General features: G+C 43.2%; 1 protein-coding gene across 1 annotated transcript in view; it reads right to left on the minus strand.

The window, feature by feature from the left end:
• The window catches only part of LOC107110009 (filamin-B-like), a 96,368-nt gene that overhangs the window by 45,528 nt on the left and 29,393 nt on the right, over nucleotides 1-21,447 (minus strand). The window contains exons 2-10 of the mRNA XM_015410716.1: nucleotides 18,661-18,909; nucleotides 17,482-17,579; nucleotides 14,559-14,706; nucleotides 12,703-12,821; nucleotides 11,881-11,958; nucleotides 7,779-7,941; nucleotides 5,456-5,653; nucleotides 3,513-3,650; nucleotides 138-264 (exon numbers count right to left, since the gene is read on the minus strand). Of these exons, the coding sequence (XP_015266202.1) occupies nucleotides 138-264; nucleotides 3,513-3,650; nucleotides 5,456-5,653; nucleotides 7,779-7,941; nucleotides 11,881-11,958; nucleotides 12,703-12,821; nucleotides 14,559-14,706; nucleotides 17,482-17,579; nucleotides 18,661-18,909 (1,318 nt within the window). The remainder of the gene's footprint in view (nucleotides 1-137; nucleotides 265-3,512; nucleotides 3,651-5,455; nucleotides 5,654-7,778; nucleotides 7,942-11,880; nucleotides 11,959-12,702; nucleotides 12,822-14,558; nucleotides 14,707-17,481; nucleotides 17,580-18,660; nucleotides 18,910-21,447) is intronic.

The raw sequence follows: 21,447 nt of genomic DNA on the forward strand, positions 1-21,447 counted from the left end.
AGGAATGCCCTCAACTGATACTACCAGGAAAGGTTTAATTCTGTTCTTAGACGTTCTAAGCAACTACAGCAGCCTACACTACCGTAAGAAGTTTGAGAATGTACACATTTACTCTTACATACTGTGTTCTAACTCACCTCTTTGGGATGTTGTGGCCTCCCCATGAGATTGTGACAATGTATTTCCCCGGGGTTAATGGATAGTATTCAAATGCATATACCCCATCCACAAATTCCTTTTGTTTCACAAGTTCCTCCAAACCCTCTGTAGAAAGACAACCTAGCATTAATCTGTAATTTCTCGCATTTCAGTTCACTGGGCCTTTCACTCTTTCAAACAGATTCCCAAGAATGAAGTAAATTTTTTCAACCAGAAGCAGTTTGCAAAGAAAGAGAAAAGAAATTCTAGTTGTCTCCTCAGAAAGATGGCATAAACATTTCCAGCAGAGATTGATGAGAGAGTGTGTTATATTACCACGCTTATTCCATTCCCTTCTGTTATTCCTTAGTCTGCAACGTTATGCATGTCATATGTTAAAACAAGGAACACTTACAATTCATCAGACCTCATGACCACAAGTATTCAGGGAATGCCTACTTGATTTAGTTTCCTAGAGATGCAGTCTAAATACACTAAAGTTTGTTGACACAAGCCTATTGTCCTTAATAGTGCACAGTTGGCAACAATGCCATACCAATACCAAGTGCTCAAACACTGTCCAGTAAACATGACTGTACAGGACACTAAGATCAGCCTCCAATTCTCTACGAGTTTGCAGATAGCGGAAAGCGACTGTGTCCCTCAGAGAGGCCAAGAGGGGAGTAAATCTAGTGCCTATATTCAAACCCTATTACATTGCAAGAGTTTGGAAGTCATCTGTTTTCCTAGGCATGACAAATGAAATCTTGGCAGCTCCTGCCCATTTATATTCCAGCATACACCCATGACAGTCTTGTTCATACTGAGGCAGAGACAAGGGGTCCCATGAATTCAGCTTGAGAAGTATAGCTGGGAATGGACAACAGTAAATACCAGGAAGTATGAAACTTTGCTTTATTGGTAGAAGGCAACATTTCCACAGTGTCCATTTTGGAAAACTGAAATAGATCAATGGCACTAGACAGCATCAAACCAATGTTGCCTTCAGGTACTTCTGAACTGCTCCCAACAGCAAAAAAAAAGTCTGCTCAATGAACTGGAATACTGGATGTTATGTCTCACAGTTCCTCCCTTCTACTTCTAACATTTGGAGAAAGCCTTGAAGCAGCAAGCCAACTTGTGTGATAGAAATATCCTTTAGGGCACTGGTGTTCCACAGCTTGCAGAAAGCTGCATTTGCTATTACCGTCAACCAAAAGAGCCTCCTAACTACTGAACGCCCCGCGCACCACGCCAAACACAAACATACAGTAGATACAGTTATTAACTGTGTAACACCGTTTCAATTACCCAAGTAGTTCTGCCCACCACTGTTGACTCTTAGCCAGCCTGTGGTGACTGGAGTGAGGGGAAGGGCTTGCTTATCAAGTTTATGGCACAAAACGGTGTGCAAGCTTTCAAATTATTCAGAACTCTCGGTTAGGCTGGATGTCGAAAAAAATGAATGTTCAGGTTAAAAAAAAAGCTCTCTTCAAGTTGAATTCCAACACTGCTGGAGATTTGGGCATGTGGGGGGAGAGGGTTGAACTTCTCTCCATGCCAAATTTTCTACTTGAAAGGGGTTTCATTTTAATGGGTTAGCTTGCAGCAGTACTATGCCCCATTCCACCTCATTCAGCCGCATAGGCTGATGCACCCTCATAGACAGATCCCCTACACCTCCCAAACCTTGATATAATCTTGGACAATGCTGCGTCTTAAGAATAAAACTGTTAGTTTGGGGCCCCATGTTAATGATGAAGATATCCTAACTTCTAAAGAGCTCCTACCTTTCCCTTCTTTATCACCAGGATAGCACCAGATGGCTTGACAAGCCACTAAACTCCAAAGCCCCTACCACCCAGGGACTACGAAGACACAGTCCTCATGCTTATGCAAAAGTAAGTTGCCCTTTGTTCAGTGATACTTACTCTCAGGTAAGTGTGCAACAGGGATGAAACTAAGCAATGCAGCTTGCAAATGTACAGGGATTTCAAGGAGCTGAAGCTGAAGCTCACAGCACTACTAGCCAGGATGGGGAAAGCCTTTTCTTTCGCTGTAAAGCCTGCTTGCTTGGATCTGGCCCCCAGCTGCAGGGCCTGCTCTGCTTCATGCTGGAGAGAACACAAGAATGCAGAGAAAGGGTGCTCAGAGCTGAAGCTCACAGCACTACTAGCCAGGATGGGGAAAGCCTTTTCTTTCGCTGTAAAGCCTGCTTGCTTGGATCTGGCCCCCAGCTGCAGGGCCTGCTCTGCTTCATGCTGGAGAGAACACAAGAATGCAGAGAAAGGGTGCTCAGGCTTCCTACTGCAGGAGCCTGATCCGAGCCAGCAAGGACTGTTGCGAAGCCTCTTTGCAAGAAGCCTGCAGGCTCCTTACTTCCCTCTTACCAATATGAGGCACAACAGCTCAGCCAAGACATCTAGAGGAGAGCCATGGAGAAAGGGGGGTGGGGTTAACCCCCCATGACCAACTTGCTCTTTTCCCAGGTGGCCGCTGTGGTAGTTTTGTGTTTCTCTGCAGCCAGCCTTCTCTCCTAGCAGCTGCCCATGCTGGGGTGAGAGGGCGGAGGCTGTGGGGAGAGGTGTGAGATTGCTGGAAAGGACGAACCCTTTACTTCCACCCTTGGTGTGAGGTCTGCAACTCAGAGAAACTTGCAGTTTAACCACCCCTCCAGTGATGGCTGTTTCAAGGTAGAAACTACCTCCAGCCACAAGCCCCACTGAGTAGCCTTGCCTGCTTGCCTGAAGCATGGGGCAGATGCCATACTTGGGAATGGTATGCAGAAGAGCCACAGCTCACATGCCAAAGAGCCACATGTGGCTCCCAAGCCAGTAAGTATCATGGCTTTAGAAGTAGCATGTCTGCACAACCAAGAAACTTTATGATAAATGCCATCTGGGAAGCCACTTCTGAAAGCAAGGAGACACTTCATCCTTTTGCTGACATACCCCACCCACATCTCAGACGGATCCATGTCTAACACACACACACAAAACTGTCAGATCTACTTCAGCCTCACATTTCTTCTCATTGCATATTTGTTTTACATTTTGAGCAAACATCTCATGAAAGCCTAATGCTATCATGGTATTCAGACATCTTCTGGCCCAGAGCCTTGTTAAATAAATGCTTCTTTGGCAAAAGAAAAAAAAAAGCTGTAGTTCAAACCTACAAAGCTTTCCAAGCCCACTAAAAGTAGCTGTACAGCTCAAGTTACTTCTCTACAAATAAGTAAACAAGATGCTATCACTTAGTTGGCCATTTTATGCTTCCAGCCACAGATATATATATTGTGTAATTAAGTAGATTTGTCAAGGGAAAAAACCAGCCTGCCTCAAAGCCTAAGCAATGCTAAGAAGCTGAACACTTACTCGGCCCTTTAATTGCCACATGGATATCTCCACTCCCTGCCGCTTTAGTATCAACCTTGAAGTCTGCAGTTTCTCTGATCCGAACTCCTTTTGGTTGGAGGCCTCTCCCGTTGGCACGACAGGCATTTGGATTGCAGGCTATAAGCAAATTGCAGACAGACATCAATACAGTCTTTGATTCCTAAAGAGCTTTCACCTAACCAAGCTGGTCTGTGGCAGCTTTTCTCAGTTTGCTTTGTGATGGATGAGATTTAACTTTATGAAATGCAAATGCAGTTCTACAGTGATCAGGAGCAAGACTAGGACTGTCAAGGAATATTATGCAATACACAATTTGGGGGCCTGCAGCTTGTGGGTAAACATCCTTCGCTTTTTATACATTTAATGGATGAAAGCAAACACTTTCTTGGACACTCGGGATAAGTTCCTACCATCTTAAGAGTTTGTTTGACAACAGCAAGAGGAAACAAAACTACTCTAATGTAAAAAGAGCACTATTTCCCTGGAGCCTCTAGTCTGTAAAAAGAGCACTATTTCCCTGGAGCCTTGTGCTTTAGGGCATGCAAAGTACAGCTCTCCATTTTGATGCTTCAGCACCAAATCCAGCTTTTTCTGAGCATGTCCCCAAGGGAAAGTGTAGCATATGGTGTCCAATGCAGCGCCTGCGACCACATAATATTGCTAGGCTGGTCCTATTATTGCACCTATATAGCATGCAGAATAGTGGGGGTGGTCCACTCATGGCAATGTGGACAGAAAACCGACATGCTAAACAAGCAAGTCCGGAGAAAGCCTCACGCAAAAGAGGTTCAAAATGAGTAATACCTTGAAGTGGGAAACAAAGAAGTAGAGCACAAGCATCTCCACAATCGACATTATGACACTAAAACATGCTTTTGCTGGACATCCCTACTATTAGGAAAACATGTCTGTGTGCAAGGTGAGGAACAAATGCTAGATACTGTGGGAAAGTTCAGAGTGAAGCTTTATGGAAGCTAGAAAGGCTGCTTGAAAGAACAATTGAAAGCTGTCAGCTTGTTTTGCAGTACTTGACTACTATGCTACGGTTAGAGAGATTGGTGCCACAAGAGTTTCAGTGCGAACATTGGCTTCCAGTTTAACTACACGCTTGCTTTTCTGGAGTTTGCAGCTGCAGCCCTGGCAGCAGGATGTGATCCACCCAGTCAAAACCTGCTCTGCTGTACATCTAGAGCATTCTGCTCCCCAAACCAGTCTACATACTAGTTGCCTTAGACTGTCTGACCACACCAACAGCAGTGGGAGTGCAACAGACACTGAGCTTCAGTTTCTAACCTCACAATCAAGTTCAGCAGTTTGTGGTTAAAGCAGTTTGACTTCTTGCGAGACTGCTTGCCAACAGCCATATAACTACTGGACGAATTGCTTGCATCATTTTTTGTACAATCCAGCCGCTTTTGCCTCAGGCTGCAAACCCACAGACTAGATGCTTAGGAAAGACAGCAAAAACACAAGCCACCCTGCACGCCCTCTTACCGACACAGCTTGCTCAACTATGAAGCCAATAGCAGTGAAGTCCAACATCCCACAAATTTGAGAGTAGCTCAGGAGAGGTGAGCAGAGGTCTGAAAGGCACAGGAGCAAAGCAAGGATGGAATAGAAAGCCAAGTGTCAGTAAAGAAGGAGGGGGGAAAGTTGAGATACAAAATAAGGTGAATATAGTTGATTTTAAAAGACTAAGAAAAAGTTCACCTCTAGAAGTCTCAAAAAAAGAGAAGTATGGCCATTTAGGATGGCAGACAAACCAAGCCCAGTTAGTATCTACTTTACATTTAAGCAATTTAAGCAAGAGCAGTTCTAATGCTTGACTGGCTGTTTGAAAACCCCTTGCACTTTTTTGTGAAGCATATAGTCTTTAATTCAGTCATATGATAAGCAGGTACAAATCTGTCCTGACCACGCACCTTCACCAATGAGAATATTCCAAGGGCTTTTTGGAACCTGCTCTCCAGCGAACACCACTCTCACGGCATGCGGACCAGCTTGCAAAGGCTTGTACACACAGCGGTAGACCTGATTGCCTTTGTCCTCCACTGTAACTTCCACCGTATTCTTCCCCTGAGGATCCTCCACATCTACACCAATGTCACCAACTCCGGCTCCTACAAGACAGCGAAGACACAGTCAGGCCAGCTCAGATCAGTTTAACTGTGGGGGACCAGTATGCCCATTTTTCATCCTAGCCAATCCAGATACGGGACAGAAGCAGACAAAGAGAAAGCACTAACATCAATGTAAGTCCCTGTACATGTTACAGTTTATGTACAGCCTGTACACAATTTCTCTTCGTAATTCTTACATTATATTCAGCACTTGCATGGCTGAAAAAACAGTTTTAAAACTTCACATTTATCCAGGCAGCTGTCTCTACTTTTCAAGGCGAACACACACTGGTTCTTTATACATGCAGGATATGAGAGTTCACTCTAATGGGTGTACAGGCAAGCCCGTAGCTAGGATTTTATTTTTCGGGGAGACTTTCAAATTTTTAAGGGGGCTGCCAAAGGAAAGGAGGCAGAGAAGGTAGCAGAAGCCCCAAGCAAGCCGCTTTTGCTGCAGCAGTCCAGAGGAGAGCCCCCCAAACTGAAAAAAACTGCAGGAGGAGGGATGAGGGAGCCAGGCTGGACAGATGGCTCAGTGGGTGTGAGAAGCAGGAGTGTGTGCCTTCAAAAATATTTTTAGGACAAATTCCTGTGGGGCTGTGCCTTGAAGAAAGCCCCACTGTAGCTATGGGCCTGTGTACAGGTCTAAGAGGCAATGTGCACTATAAAAGGCAAGGGAAAGAAGGCAGAAGTCAACACTGCCAGTTTCAGTGACAGCACTGGCTCCTAAAAGGTTCATCCCACCAACCTTGCCTAGATGCAAAGTTCTGGTTTAGTTTTTCCTGAAAAGAATTTCTAAGACTTACAATGAGGTCCAAACAGCTGAGGCCCAGAAACATTCCACCCCCCAATTCCACCCAGGTCATGAAAACATGAGTTGTCCTTCAATAATAAGGTCCCCTTCCTCAAGACTGCCTGTTACAGAAAACCTTAAGTTAAGTTATGTTGGTGCTTACTAGTTTTCTTGTCCTGAAGGACTGAAGCAATTTTAAGTTTCACAATATAATGAGACAGTCTCTCAGGCTGGTAAATTCCTTGTTATGTTTATTTAGCAAACAAAGGCGATCGTAAATTCAGATGTCTGTTCATCTCCAAAGTTCAACTGCTACAGACTCAGTCCGGTACTCTAATTTCAAATACTAACTGGAGTCAAAGTTAACTCTGAAAGAGCTGATTTCAACATCAGCTAAGAGACAAGGCCTGATATACAGACAGCCAACTCCAACAAGGGTAATTATGTTGTGTGTGTACTAGAGACACGTTAAGCGGGAAGGACATTTCAAAGTTAGCTTTTCCATGATGCATTTCCCCATCATCTTTCGATCAAGAAACTTTGTTCTGAAGATTCAGTGAAATTGTAGTCTTAATTCCTGCCCCAGTTGCTCTGCTTCTTCCTATTTTCATTATGGGCTTTTGGTGCAGCAAGTGAGACTGAAGTAAGGGTCACATGGAGCAACAATCTGGAACATAAATAACGTGACTGGGCACTACATTTGCATGTACCCCACAAGTAGATGTGGAACAGTAAACTCCCACCTCAGTTTCCACAATGGCAATCTATTCTCACACAAAGTCAACAGAGCAGTATTTATTATGTTGACTTGTATGGAGGAAAGGGAAAGATGTAGCCATGAGAATAATCCTAGAGTGCAGAGTACAGATGTACAAGCAGCTGCAGCTAGTGACTACCAAGAGCCACTGCTGCAAGTAACTGTGTTGATACCCATAGGTCTTTTGCTACTGCAGGTGGAAGTGGCATACTTTGTCCCCTTCTCCTTCAGTGCAACCTCCACAGATTCACATGGCAATTAGTTCACGAGTCCCAGGGACTCTAACATCAAGTGTCCTACATTCAGAAGGATGGGAGATGAACTAGGGAAAAGGGGGGGAGATGAACTAGGTAAAGAACAGTGATCTTTGTATCTTTGGGTGGCTGGATCCAACCTGTGGAGTACCATGGATCCCATTGCTCCTCTAGGTACTCTGAAAATATTTCTTCCCACAGAATTTTACAGAGACATTGGCTCTTGGAAGAAAAAAAAAAATTAGAACCCAGTATTCTTCAGCTACACAGTTGTGCTGGAGTTTATAGTGCAAACCCATACAGAACTTTAGTCTATCTTACCTGCTGTGTAGATTTCGAAATAAGTAGGTTTGTTGGCTATATTTCCTGTTGGTTCAAGGCCTGGCCCTTTTGCTGTTACTTTACTAGCATCACCCTGGGCTTTGTCAACATGTACTTCAAATGGACTCTTCGAAATGTGCTGACCAGCAAACAGAACCGTAACCTAGAAATGCAGTAACATTGTCAAAGCTAGTTTCACAAGTCCAGTGGTCACTCTGAAAGCTGTCCATGAACAGAATTCATGAAACTGAATTCACTCACAAGATTCTCAATATAAAACAACAGAAGTTTCTAGAAACAGAAGTCTCTGTAGACATAATGTAGATCTTGAAATGTCAAGTGCAGCACCCAGAATGTCAAAGTGAATGTACGTATTTTATATGTCCAGAGACTTAGTTTCCATGGCTTGGACCCAAGATGCCATTCTAGTAGCAGCTCCTCCAACAGCATTGCTTTTCTGCCTGAAGTGGAGGGAAGGTACACCACACCCCTTTCTCCCCCACACCCCTTTCTCTCCCCCCCCACAGTGCTGCAGATGCCTCACTTACTCTCCATTATGTTCTTTCAGGTCTGTTGATTTACAGGAGTCCAATTTGGGAGACAAAGAACAATGCACTGGAAATAGGGAAGTTCACTTTCTCTGGCACAACTCCGCTCACACTGCGTACAATCCAAACCTCTATTTCTAGATGCACAAGTGCACCTCCTGCCCTGACACCACCATGGGCCAGTTCTAACCTCCCCCTCCAAACAAGTAACAAATCTTGGGAGGAATTCACAGCAATGGCTACCTCAACAGCAGAGCATAAGATTCATATTAAGCAGCTGGACAGAAGAAGCTAATTTTTAATATGTTTTGACAGTTTAACCATTTTGTCTCCAATACAGATACAATAACACTGAAATGTGGATTTGGATTTTGGATTCAGACCCTTTGGAATTTAGGAAATCCAAAATCAGTGGGATCAGCTGCATAGGGAGGTGGTGAGTTCTCCCTCACTGGCAGTCTTTAAGCAGCAGCTGGACAAACACTTGTCAGGGATGCTCTAGGTTGATCCTGCATTGAGCAGGGGGTTGGACTAGATGGCCTGTATGGCCCCTTCCAACTCTGTGATTCTATGAATTTCTGAATATCCAGAACTCCATTGAAGTTAATAGAATAGCCATTTCCAACCTTTTGCACACACAAAAATCTCAGGAAGGCAAGCTGCTTTTTACAAGGTTTCCTTCAGCCATCTAATCCTTTTCCCAGTGCCTATGCCAACACCAAAGAGTTGAAAAGATGTGACAAATGCACACAGCAACACCCACTATTGCCACACACCAGTGCCAGGCATTAAGAAAATGACTGCAACCTGGGCATGAACCACTACCATTGCAAATGCCACCAGAGCAGCCATGGGAATGGCACAGTGCGGCAGAGGACAGCAGGTGCAAGGGAGAGGACAAATACCTTGGGTAGCTCTGGCAGGCAGACTGCAGCAACAGAAAGTGGAGGGTGGGTACTACTACAACAGCACTGGGCATAGATCAGTCGAGTGAGTGAACACAAGTCATGGAATGGCAGGTGAAAGAAGGGAAGGGGTAGCAGGCAGTGGCAGCTGATGGAAGTGTGGCATACCCTGTACTGTGGACAGGAATGGTGCCATTCTCTTACTGAAAGGGAACCTCATGGAAGCCCTTCAGTTCCTGCAGCCGTTCCCATGCACCAACTTCCTGAACCATGCCTACATTTCATACTGAAATGGACTGAATCAAGATCTAGGTTTCCTGTCTCATTACCAATGCTGATTTCGCCAAGCCTATTACCCCTCTGCATATCTCACCTAAATCCAATCACGCTTGCTATTGTCATTCACCTGCTATTGTCATTGGCCAGCTAATGTCATTTGGCCTCTGAAGTCACTCCACTTTCCCAAAAATATGACAGATGGACTCCCATTCTAGCTGTATCTGAACAAGTGAGCAGTGAATCACGAAAGCTCATCCCCTGCCACATGTTTTGTTAGTCTTTAAGGTGCTACTGGACTCCTGCTCTTTTCTACTGCTACAGACAAACAGGGCTACCCATCTTGATCTATGCATTTCATACAGTTGACAGGGTTCTCCCCCAAAAGCAGTAGCTGATTCTACCACAGCAGAATACACATATACAAAAATGAAAGCCACACACAGAAAAAAAACAGTTGTCTAAATATCTCTATATTTATTTATTTATTGGATTTATCTATATAACAAACCTTATCCTTATGCCTGATACATGTTCTCAAAGGACCCACAAGGACTTGCAGAGGGCATCTTATCTCTCCCCCACTATTTCTACTTTCCCTTCCCTGAAAGCCCCCAGAGTCTTCCTGCTTCCTTCTCTCTCCTTCCCACCAACCAGCCAACTTTATCTGCCCCGTCTTCAGCTCTCTCTCCTTCCCCCTCCTGGCAGCCTTTCCCTGGAAAAAGTCTGACCCAGGGGTGCAGTGCCAACCACTAGGCTGGTCAAGCTGCATAATGAGGAACCTGTAAGGGGTTTTTTTTGGGGGGGTACCTCACTTTCCCCTGTATCCCCTTCCCCATACTACCTCTTTCCTTCCTTCTGGCAGCCCTCATATCCTCAGCTTTCCCTGTCACCCCCCAACTAACCTAACCTGCCATTTGCCTCCCATTTTCATCTGTACTTTTAAATTTATTTCATATGTATACACACCACCGTTCTTCCCATACGGAACCAAAGCAGTTGGCCTAGCTCTCCTGTCCTACAATGTGGGGCAGGTTAGGCTGAGAGCGCATGGATGGCCCAAGGTGAGCTAGTGAGCTTCTATGGCAGAGTGGGGATCTGAATCTGGATCCCCCAGATTCCATTCTGAAACTCGTAACCATTATAACATACTGGCTTTCATGGGGTGGCTGCTGTTGAATAGCAGCAAGCAGCCAGGCCTGGTCAAGTCATGTGGCAGAATGTAGCATGGTGAGACCTGCCAGGCCTGACCCTCGTGAGTCTCTCCCTCAAAGGCCAAAACAGCTCTGGAAAGGGCCTGCCCCCCTCTCCCTCCCATTTACTGGCAAACACCAAGGCCTGAAGACTGTCAATACTGTTGACAGCCCAGCAACCACCACTGAGGGCATTTATTCCTTAAAACACAGGCATGGCTCCTACCACTGAGGGGTTAACTTGCGAATATCTTTCTTCTTTTAGGTTTCATATTTTTCTGCAAGCCTAGGGTTTTCCTCAGGTTTGTAGAAAGATCTTTCTTCTCTGTCCATGGCCCAGTCTCTGGATTTAAGTATTTACAGATTGGGCCATCTTGAGAATTAGATATATTGGTTTCAAATATCCAAAACAATGACATTCAGATTCAAAATTATTCATAACAATTCCAAATGTCGCATTATTTGGTGCTTCCAAAAACCCGAACTGCACATCCAACAGATCCAACACATGGACAGCCTGGCACTCTTTAAGTGAATACAAGTCAGTATTGGCTAGACTCAATCCGTTATTACAGAATAACTGCAATAGCCTCAAAGAGAAATGTACGGATTCATCTTAAATCAGTGGCCATGCATCCAGAAGTCTTATAATAGCTACCAGAAAGTGCTTCAGCTCCATAAACTGGGGCAAGAAGTTCGAAAGCTCCCTGGTAGAAGCATCCTGCTTCAACATCTAGGTTACATTTAATTCTACAGAACTCAATCTTTTGTGAAGAGATAAAATTACTTTCTCTCAGTCAACTTAAGAGCGCTACTAAAATTACTAGATTATCATCACACAGGACAGGGAAAAACAAATCAATCCTAATTTCCTGACTTCTTTTGCACTATACTGGTTGGAAAACAAACCTTCGGAAGTCAGAAGGAAATTCAGAAGAACAAACATTATACTGAGGCTGTAAAGCGGTTATTATACCGCCAAATCATTTCCTCAATCAAGGACCAGTAGATAAGTCAATGTTTTGAGGTGGAACAAGAATATGCTATTAAAGATGGAGCAGGGGGAAGCCAGCAAACCTAAATACATCTATTATACTGGACAATACAGTTCAAGATAATGTGATCAATGTATCCCAGGCAAGTGCACAGTCTCCATCTCCAGAAATTCCCAGCTTCTTACCTTGTGAGGTCCTGTAACCTTTGGCACATACTGCACAGCATACGTCTTGTTTTTATCATTTTCAGGAGCCACCTTCGCCTAATGAAAAAGTGACAATTAGACCAATGTTCCAGCCAAGCACCTCACAGATGAAAGTCTCTGGAATGCTATGGAGAACATTCTATTTTGTACCCTGCTCTGCCAAGCAGCATGTACTTCATCTCACCTTCTTTCATATGGACTTTGAGACCACTATGACAGCTGTCCCAAGGAGACAAGCCTTAAGCCCTGTCTCCTCCACTGGGACAAACTCTAGGAGCTTACCAAAAGTTTTGTTTGCCAAGTTTACCTAGTTGCCATTTAAGCTACCTCTGAAGTTGCCTTAGCAATTTGAGAACCATTGTAGGATGTTATCTTCTGCAACCCACTATGAAAATATTCATCAGCAGAGATCATGTGGGAAGCAACATCCGAAAGCTCCTTCCCACTCTAGTAGTGACTGTTCTGAAGCAACGCTTCTGTGGGAAGGAACTATGCCACGACCCGTTCTCACACAACTCTGTGACTTCTGAGGACATATTCAGTAATATTACCTTGTGAACTACCCTCAAAAATGGGCAGTTCTCCTAATCAATTCCTCTACTTTTACAGCCCTAGTATGGCTGGGAAAGCAAGTATTCTTCCCATCAGGATCCCATCACTGTAATGCTACACCTGAGGCCCGATTAAATGCACCTAACAGATCTTCATCTGCTTGTCCAAGAGCATTCCAAGAGTACAGCATTCCACACCTACATAGCTAGTGGTCAGCAAATTCCAAACAAGGTTTCTAGATATGCGTACCTCTTCCCTGTTTCCTTCTGGATCTTCTACGAAGACTATCACTTCTCCCTGACCAGCACTGATTGTGTCCACAGTGAAGTTGGCAGGTTGTTTCACCATATTTCCATGTGGTTCAATCCCTGCAAAAATAAAGTGGCACAAGAACAATGCTGGATGTAACTAGATACAAGTCAGTGTTTGCTATCTCCCACTGAAATGGTCATTACTTTAAGAAGTTCTCAGCATTCAGTTTCACCTAATCTTGTGCTTAAAGCCATCCCCAAGTCATGATGGCAATGACCATCCACCAACGCTCCCTTTAAACTGTGGAGTCTTGTGAGCAAAAATTCTACTTTGTGAGCTACTGATATTAAAGCTGTGAGCAAGTAATTTGGCTACTGCATAAATTAGTTTGCTCTGGAGCCACTGTTCCTGAGCTAAGACAGAAATGTGTGAGCTGGAGGCTAAAAAAACTGAGCTAGCTCACACTCACTCAGCTTAGAGGGAACACTGCCATCTACCATTAGTCACCAGAACTTTCAGAAATATTCTGTCTCTTAATGACTCATTTTCAGCCATTGTATCTGAATGCCACATAGACCCAAGCCAGGAACTGCCACATGTTGTGGTAATGAGTTCCATAATTTTACAGGCTGTATGAAGTACACCTGCCAGTCCTGAACATATCACCTTTACTGTGCAACTCAGAGTTCCATGCTCCAAGGAGTACCTCTTCATCTCTCCAACGTTTAGTATCACAAGCCTAGAACATGATGCCCCCTTCCCTCATTTTCAAATGCTACTGTTCACACTCGAGACACACGCAGTACCAAGCACTGCCCCAGATGAAGTTAAACCAGTGACATTTACACTGTCCTAATGCAAGTAGCACTGGTAATTATTGGCAGAAATATTGTATTAAGCAGTTAATAGTACACGAATACTTTAGACTGGATTAACAGATTAATTTCCATATATACAATATATGCATGATCTCAGCATTCAACTATCTTGGGCTCCCTTGCCTGCACCTCAAGATGCACTACTTATGATCCCTCTGGTGAGCCATCTTATATTGCACTACTACAGAGGACTGCTTCCCATGTTTCTATAAACTCGAAGCTCAGAGAAAATCACTGGATTGTTCATTCCTATAGACACTGGAAGAACCCAGAATATCCTACCCTAGAGTTCAATAAACCACAGGACTAACAGTCACCCCACAAGCCATGAAACAGTAAACCCATCCTAGATGCTTGGCAAGTATTCCTGGGGCTGCTTTAAAATAGGGATAAGGTAAGTAATCCACTACAATGAGAAGTAATTTGACCTTATTTCAAGAGAAACATTTAACCATCTCCATAATTCCATCCAATCTAAATGGTTTATGTAATTGAAGCACTTGTGCCTTTGAAAAAATATGCTATTAACATTAAGTGTTCACATGTTAGCATAGCTACAAACTTACAGTTCCTTCTTTTCCCACTCTTGGCAGCATTAGACCCACCCATCTCTAAGAAAGATTTACACAAAGTCAATAACTGACCTCCGCCCTCTGATAACAGGCTGAAGTCTCCCTCTTAAAGGGTGGGAAGGAACACAGACAATTAGACCACTCAAATATGGTCCAGGACAACATTAGATAGGAGGCTTGCTGAACTGGTTCTCAGAGAGTTTGGAAATTCACATGAAAGTAGAAGCGGTTTTTGGACTATTTCCACATATTTCTGAATCTTGGCACCATACCAAATGAATACAATAGAACTTGGAAGTTTGTCTACAAACAGGATTTAAACAAACAAGAATCAACTGGTCTTCACACAACAGGTGTGAATTTACTCAACCGCTAAAAGTGAGAAGAGCATTCTAGACCTTACCTCTGCCATATGCTCTTGCCTTCTTTGGATTAAGTTTAGGCTTCAGAGGAGCACCTGGTTTCAATTTTGCTTTAGGGAACTGTGACAGGTATGTCATTACAGAATGTTCATCCACATCAGGGTGAATAATTTCTTCAGGAGTGATGACCTGACCGACATCAATTACAGCACAAATTAACCAGAAGTGGAACTCACCACACACATTCTCACACAGCTGAATTACACTGTTCTCTTAAACACTGACCATGTTTACAAGTCTTAGTGAACTGCTCCCTTGTAAGCAAGGGGACTGTTACAGCACTATAAGTAGGAGCCTACAAATTGAATGAGGTTGTGGAACAGACTTCCCTGTAAGCCTCCAGAGCCACTGAGGCTTAGTAAGTGCTGAGCCACTGAGGCTTAGTAAATTCAATCCAAAGCACTTCCATTCATAGAACCTCAGGTGGCAAGTGATGGGGAAGTTCCTTTTTAGCCAGATGCTCAGGAAAATGCCTACCCATCAGAGTAGACAACACGGGTTGAGATGGGACACTGGTATGACTTGACACAAGGTATTACCATGTGGTCAAAAGCTGCTCCTGAGGGTCAGAGGAGCACAGAACATAGCAGGGTACTACACAGGAGCTGCAGCTTGAGAGGGCAGCAGAAGAAACCACCCCTTTCCTCTTATGAAAATGTGAGCTGAAGAGCTAGTGCAAGGAAGATAGCAGCTTCTGCCAGTTCTTGCTTTAGGCCCATATACCCCAGATCCCCAGGTTTTCTAGGGGAAAACAGATCTGTTGGTGAGCTGCTTGATTCCACATTTGGTAGGACTCAATCCTATGTAACCTTAAACTTTATACATGTCATTGAAGATAGCATACAAAAAGCTACTAAAGCCTGTCAGCAGGACGACCCAGAAAGTTTTGATAGTACATACTTCCAACAGACCATCACTTAAGGAAGTTGCACTGAACATATTCAGAAAAGATTGTGTTCCCACTGATTTCCCCGAGGGAGCTCTAAACTTGTACACTCCAACAGAAAAAGCCTGTCTCATCACATGTGCTCAGTCTTGGCTACATTAAAATAAAGCACTGTTACACCAGCCTCAAATCTCAAACCATGTGCAAGTTCATATTGGTAAGTGGTTCCTGTGCCCCACACCCGTACTTCATATGAATCACTTCCATGTATTCAGTCTCCATATGACTCCGTTGGCAGCTCTCATATAAGGGGGCATGCCAAATCTGCCACCCAGAACTCTTTGAAGAATAGGATAAAAATGTAGTTTAGAATGTCAGCTGTGCAGGGAAGGGTGTGGAAGAATTAGTCTAGCTTTACATCTGGCCTGCAAAAGGCTAAAAACCCTGTTCTGCAGGGCTTTGGGGGAAAGCGATAGGTTTTATATCATGCTGCCTATTGTATTTAGTAATATTTAATTTGGTGCTCTAGCATTTATCAGCTGCTACATTTGTGTTTTTGCAGTCCAGTGTCAGTACAGAGGTTTCAAACTCATTTGTTACAAGGGCCACAGCTGACATAAATGTCATTTTGTCAGGCCGGGCCATGAGTTCCATTAACCTAATGTCAGGTACCGGAGATAGAAACTATATAAGGGACAACAGCTGGTAAGCTCCAAATTGGTGTATCCTCACTGCAAGATCCCATGGGCTGGGACAGAGGTGCAGAGGAAAACCCACACAGGTGAACTGGAGAGGCAGCAGTGCAGTGCTGGGCAGATGCTCCCACAATGCTTGACTGCTGCAGACAAGGTTGTTCCACCATGCTGAAGCCACATAAAGTGGCTCCACCCACTCCCTACAGCACTCCCTCTATTGCACCAGTTGCTCGTGGGTCACATAAGAGCCCTGGATGGGCCAGTTCTGGCCCCCAGGGCCTTATGTTTGACATCCCTGTCTTATGTTTTATGGGTTTAATTCTAATTCCTTGTACTTATTCGTTTGCACCCTTGAAGATCTGTGAGTGGAGAGAGCATCTTGTGAAGCAGAACTTCCCCACCTCCCCCTGCTGCAGCAGCTCACTGAGCCCCCTGAAATTTGTTCTGAAGGGTCAGCATCCCCCCTTCACAAACAACATCACAGCAATGGGGGGAAAGTCAGCAGAAACAGATGGTAGGATACAACTCATTATTCTGTACAATGAACTCTAATATCACATTTGTAATAGAAGCCACGATGCACATTTTCTAAACATAAAGAATGCTACATCCTTGAGAGATGGCTTTCAGCAGTACTAATGATGATTAAAAGACATGCTCTGGCCTAAGCCCCCTAACCAAAGAAAGATCATCAGTATAGCACCTGCACACCACTGGTGCCAAGAATTCACACTTCAAAAACTCTTAAGTAGAACTAGCTGTGCTGTTCTTACTTGTTGCTAGGAAGTATAGCTGAACCCAAGTGGCCCACAACTAGCAATATACTATATTTTTATTTTATTATTTATTTTATTAATCAGATTTCTACCCCGCCCTCCTGCCGAAGTGGCTCAGGGCGGCTTACAAGCAATTTAAAACCAACATTCAGTTAAAACCAACAATTACAAAATATAAAATACAATTCCTTAAAATCCCAGCGAATACATCCTGTGGTAAAGTGCTAGTGCGACCCCACCCACTAGGTTCTATCAACTTGCCACAGTAGCCTCGGCAAACTGTTTCCCTGCCCAATTAGCCTAGCAAGGATCATGTTCCATGATTGTCATACTTCAGCAGATCATTTAGTTTCTCTTTCAAAAAGAGAGACTGAAAGGGGCAAAGAACTTAACTGGGTTGCTCTAGAATCAACATGCAGCTTTCATTTTGCAATTCTGCATGCAACACAGAGCGGATGCTTTGAGCTTCAAACTGCCAGCAAAGCTCAGGACAAAATATAATGCAGAAGTCCATTTTTGTTCAGACATGAAGTCCACTTTTGCTTACCTGAGGCACACCTAGCCAGTCATCTGCTTGCTGCATGGCTTCACGAGCGTTATCAACAGGTTTCTTTGGGTCCCAGGCTTCCCAGTCAGGGCAGAGACCTAAGGGAAGAATTCTTAGACTTAAGACTTACTGCGTTTCACTTTTGGTCAAGGTGAGCACTAACTGGGCATTCTGCCCATACCCATTCAGAAGAAAGAAATACAGAAGTACACCTCCCCTACACTGAAGTTAAAGATCAACAGCCATAGCAAATTTTCAGTTGAATACTTCCTAGTTCAGAATTTATTTCTTCCTGAACAATAGAAGTTCTAAAGGCTGCTGAACTGTGCTGAGTACAAGTAGGACATTTCACAGATGAAAGAACTAAGGCCAATGCAGACTCCGCACCATCTAGAGATTTCTCTGATCAAAACCTCTAATCACTAGACTACATCAGCTGCTGGGCTCCAGCATTCAGTTCTGCCACCCAAGAGACCTTTCTTCTAATAAAAGGCCTATTTGCTCCAATATATCTCAGGAAAAGATATTTTAGGACCAAAGAAGCCTAGCAGGAAATTATTTTCCTAACTAAGCCTACACTTTAAAAATGGGAAGGACCAAACAGTATGAAAGTCTGAAGATGTCAAACGCCAACCTAAAGTTGTTTTACAATGCTGATTTTTAAACGTAGATTTATTAGAGGGCTTAGTAGTAGACTCTTAAATTACAGAACTCCACCAATTACAGGAAGACGAAAAGTTTACATCAATAATCTCTATTCACTTGAGTGCAACAGCACTGGTAGCCAGCGTGATGCAACAGCTCTTCTATACGATGTTGCATTTCTCTGTAGTATTTCTCTAGTATTTCAAATACCTAAGCAATGCTTCCTGAAGTTGAAAATCAACTGCTCAATAATTAATGTGTAGTAATATAGATATTTAGTAATCTATCAACAACATTAGCCCTTAGGAGCCATGGTGACGTATTATAACCTAAACGTATGACGTATGTATTATAACCTATAGCAGTGTTTAAAAATGGATTCTCTCAATATGACTATTTCACTAAAATCTCTTCAGCCTGCTTGTGATCTTAGGGGCCGCTTCCATGCCACTAGCTTTCAATGCAAAGCCACCAAATGGCCAGACTTAGTGCCTTTAGGAAAGAATGGAAATATGGACATAGTAGAAGACTCACCTGGAGCACAGCTATCAACAAGGGCACCCAGTGCTTTGCCATCCTGCCAGTTTTGGTTGAAGTTAGTTATCGGCAAGTAGGGGATTTTGTTCTGAATCCAGCCTAGTAATCTCTGCTTTGGAGTCTGTTTCTTGGCATCATCATCTCCTTCATCTTCCCACACAGGCATAGAGATTGAATAATGGAGGATAAGAGTCCATACTAGCCCTAGGATTAGTTTCAAGTTACCATCAACAATAGCTTTACTATCTGAAAAAGAAACACAATCAGGAGGTTAACAGTGTAAAGTAACACATTTAGCAAGCTGAACATATACTTTATACACATGAGGCTGTGTTACACTGAATCAGAACCTTAGTCCATCTTGGTCAATACCGTCTATTCAGGCTGGCAGTTGACTCTCCAGGGTCTCAGGCAGAGCTCTTTTGTATCTCCCACTAAATCATCCTTTAACCAGGAATGCTAGGGGTTGAATATGAGACTTTCTGCATACAAAGCAGATGCTCTACCACTAAGCCACAGCCCCTCCTACTTTAGCAGTAAATTGCGTTGAACTGTATTGAACAGGTGAGCTAGCCATCATCTTGATGAAAATGAGTTACATGTATGTTCCCAGCTCATGAACCCACAGCCTTTTGCTAGATTTAGTGCACACAATATGTTTGTGTAGTTTCACCAGGCAGCTGCAGTAGTGGTAATTGGTGGCTAGCTATGCCCATCTTTTAGCAGGCATCCAAAAAGGATGACAACTCTACACTCACTCATTTCTGGGGATGACTGTTTAAGCTGTGTAGTACTTCACCCACCTTTCTATGTTTGACTGTTTCCTGCTCAGTTAATGAAGTTTACTGCCACAAGTAACAAGCTGAAACAAACCAAGAAATTTGAAATCTCCCATGTTCTTAAGCTTTCAAAATGGCTGGCACACAAATTTTATGAGGTAGAAGCTTCTACTGGACAACAAAAATCTGCTTTTACTGATGGCTGTAGTTTCCCCTGCATTTAAAAAAATCTGGGCCCTATTTTATGCCGTGTATTCACATATATATGATAAGTCTACCCTTCTTATGCCAAGTATTTTATCCTTTTATCACTGAAGTGTTAAATATTCCACTGCTGGTAAGCTAGAAATTCCTCTGTGCACTAGGATCAAAGATAGCTCTAGACACTTCAGCGTTATGGACAGATAGGTGAGTCTCACCATTTTCACTAAAATGATATGTTGATAAGCTGAATTAGCTTCCATCCAAGTTCACTCACAAGAACAAATCAATTGAATGCACTGTTATAATACCTACTGAGCTAGTAAGCTAAAGATACCTAGAAGACAACAACAGAATTTACACAGCAATCATGTAAAAGCTTCATTCAAATGCCTTATAAAAGTTTGTGCAAGCACTCTTAATCCATCACAAAACCCAAATCACTCCAACGAAGTTTAAAGAGTGACTTTATAACCAACTTTTCTTAAGCAACGTGAGAACCGCTTAGAACCCCACCTAGTACTCCGACTTGCCAGGCACTGTTTACCACTCCTGGACCATCCAAGACAGTGCACTAGCCACTCAGCCAGCAAGATTCTACCCATACATTGCTTACCACTATTCAGCTTTACTGCATTATTTCTGGCTCCAAACAGGGGGCTATTGCATAGGAGATTAGGAGCAGAGGAATTACTATCCAATGTAATTAATTGCTATCTTAAACAGCTTAAGCAATAAGCCAACAGTGTGTGGTAATAGAGGTATATGGCCTCAAGGAATGGTTTTAAGGGAAATCTCAACACAGGAGAGGCACAGGCTAAGATCGAGATTAAGAACTGAAAACTCTGAATAGCTCAAAATATTGTAGCTGTTAGCTGTGTACTGAACTGAGAAATGATATGTGGATTTTAGTCATTTCTACTCACAAAATGAAGAATAGAGTCAGCAAGCATTAAGGTTTGACTGTCAGAATCAGAATGCTACCAGGGTCCAACCACCTACACCTTACAGTCAACTCCAGATTCAAAGATTATATGCTGCTGCTTCCCCTTTGAGAGATTACTGGCCCGGGGGGGGGGGAGTATTTCATCGAAGGATATGGAGGTATGAAGAAAACCCAGAAAATTTTACGACAGTGTTTGTTCCCCTCAAGTTTGGCCTTAATTGTTAGGGAGAACTGAAAATTAGGACATTTGTCTTTGGAAGGTGCAAATAAAACAAGGTTTTGCTCACTCAAAGCATGAAAAGTTACAAAACACTTGTTTTACATAACAATATAGCAATAAATTGTTGTAATGGTAATTCCCACGTATACTTGTAGATATAGAAAACATTCACGGGTGTTGATTTAAATTGAATTTCGGTCAATGGATGCTCTTGTATTCCTTTCCACATGCCCCACTATGCCAAAAGTGGAAAGCTGCACCAGAGTCCAGTATAGCACTTACTGCAAAATACTGCTAGGGCTTTGAGAAGCTGCCAGTCACAATCTACTCCTACTGGGTAGGAAAGAAATGGGAGGTTATTTTACCCAGAGCATGTGCAAAACCTTGACTAGAGCTGTAGTTTAAAAAATTGCAGTGTGACAATTCAAAAGAAGTATTTATTTTTCAAAACCCAAATGCTCCTTGTCTCAAACAGCCATGCTATCTTGAAGACTGCATTCACTACACAAGCCATGCTATCTTGAAGACTGCCTTTACTATACAAGCCCCAATAAAGAACTTAGTAATAAAATCCAACATTTTCCCTCTGCATTTGCTTACTGAATTCTCATTTTTATATGTACAATACCACCACATCA

This window comes from Gekko japonicus, unplaced genomic scaffold, assembly GCF_001447785.1.
Source record: "Gekko japonicus isolate JY-2015 unplaced genomic scaffold, Gekko_japonicus_V1.1 scaffold15, whole genome shotgun sequence".
NCBI lineage: Eukaryota > Metazoa > Chordata > Lepidosauria > Squamata > Gekkonidae > Gekko > Gekko japonicus.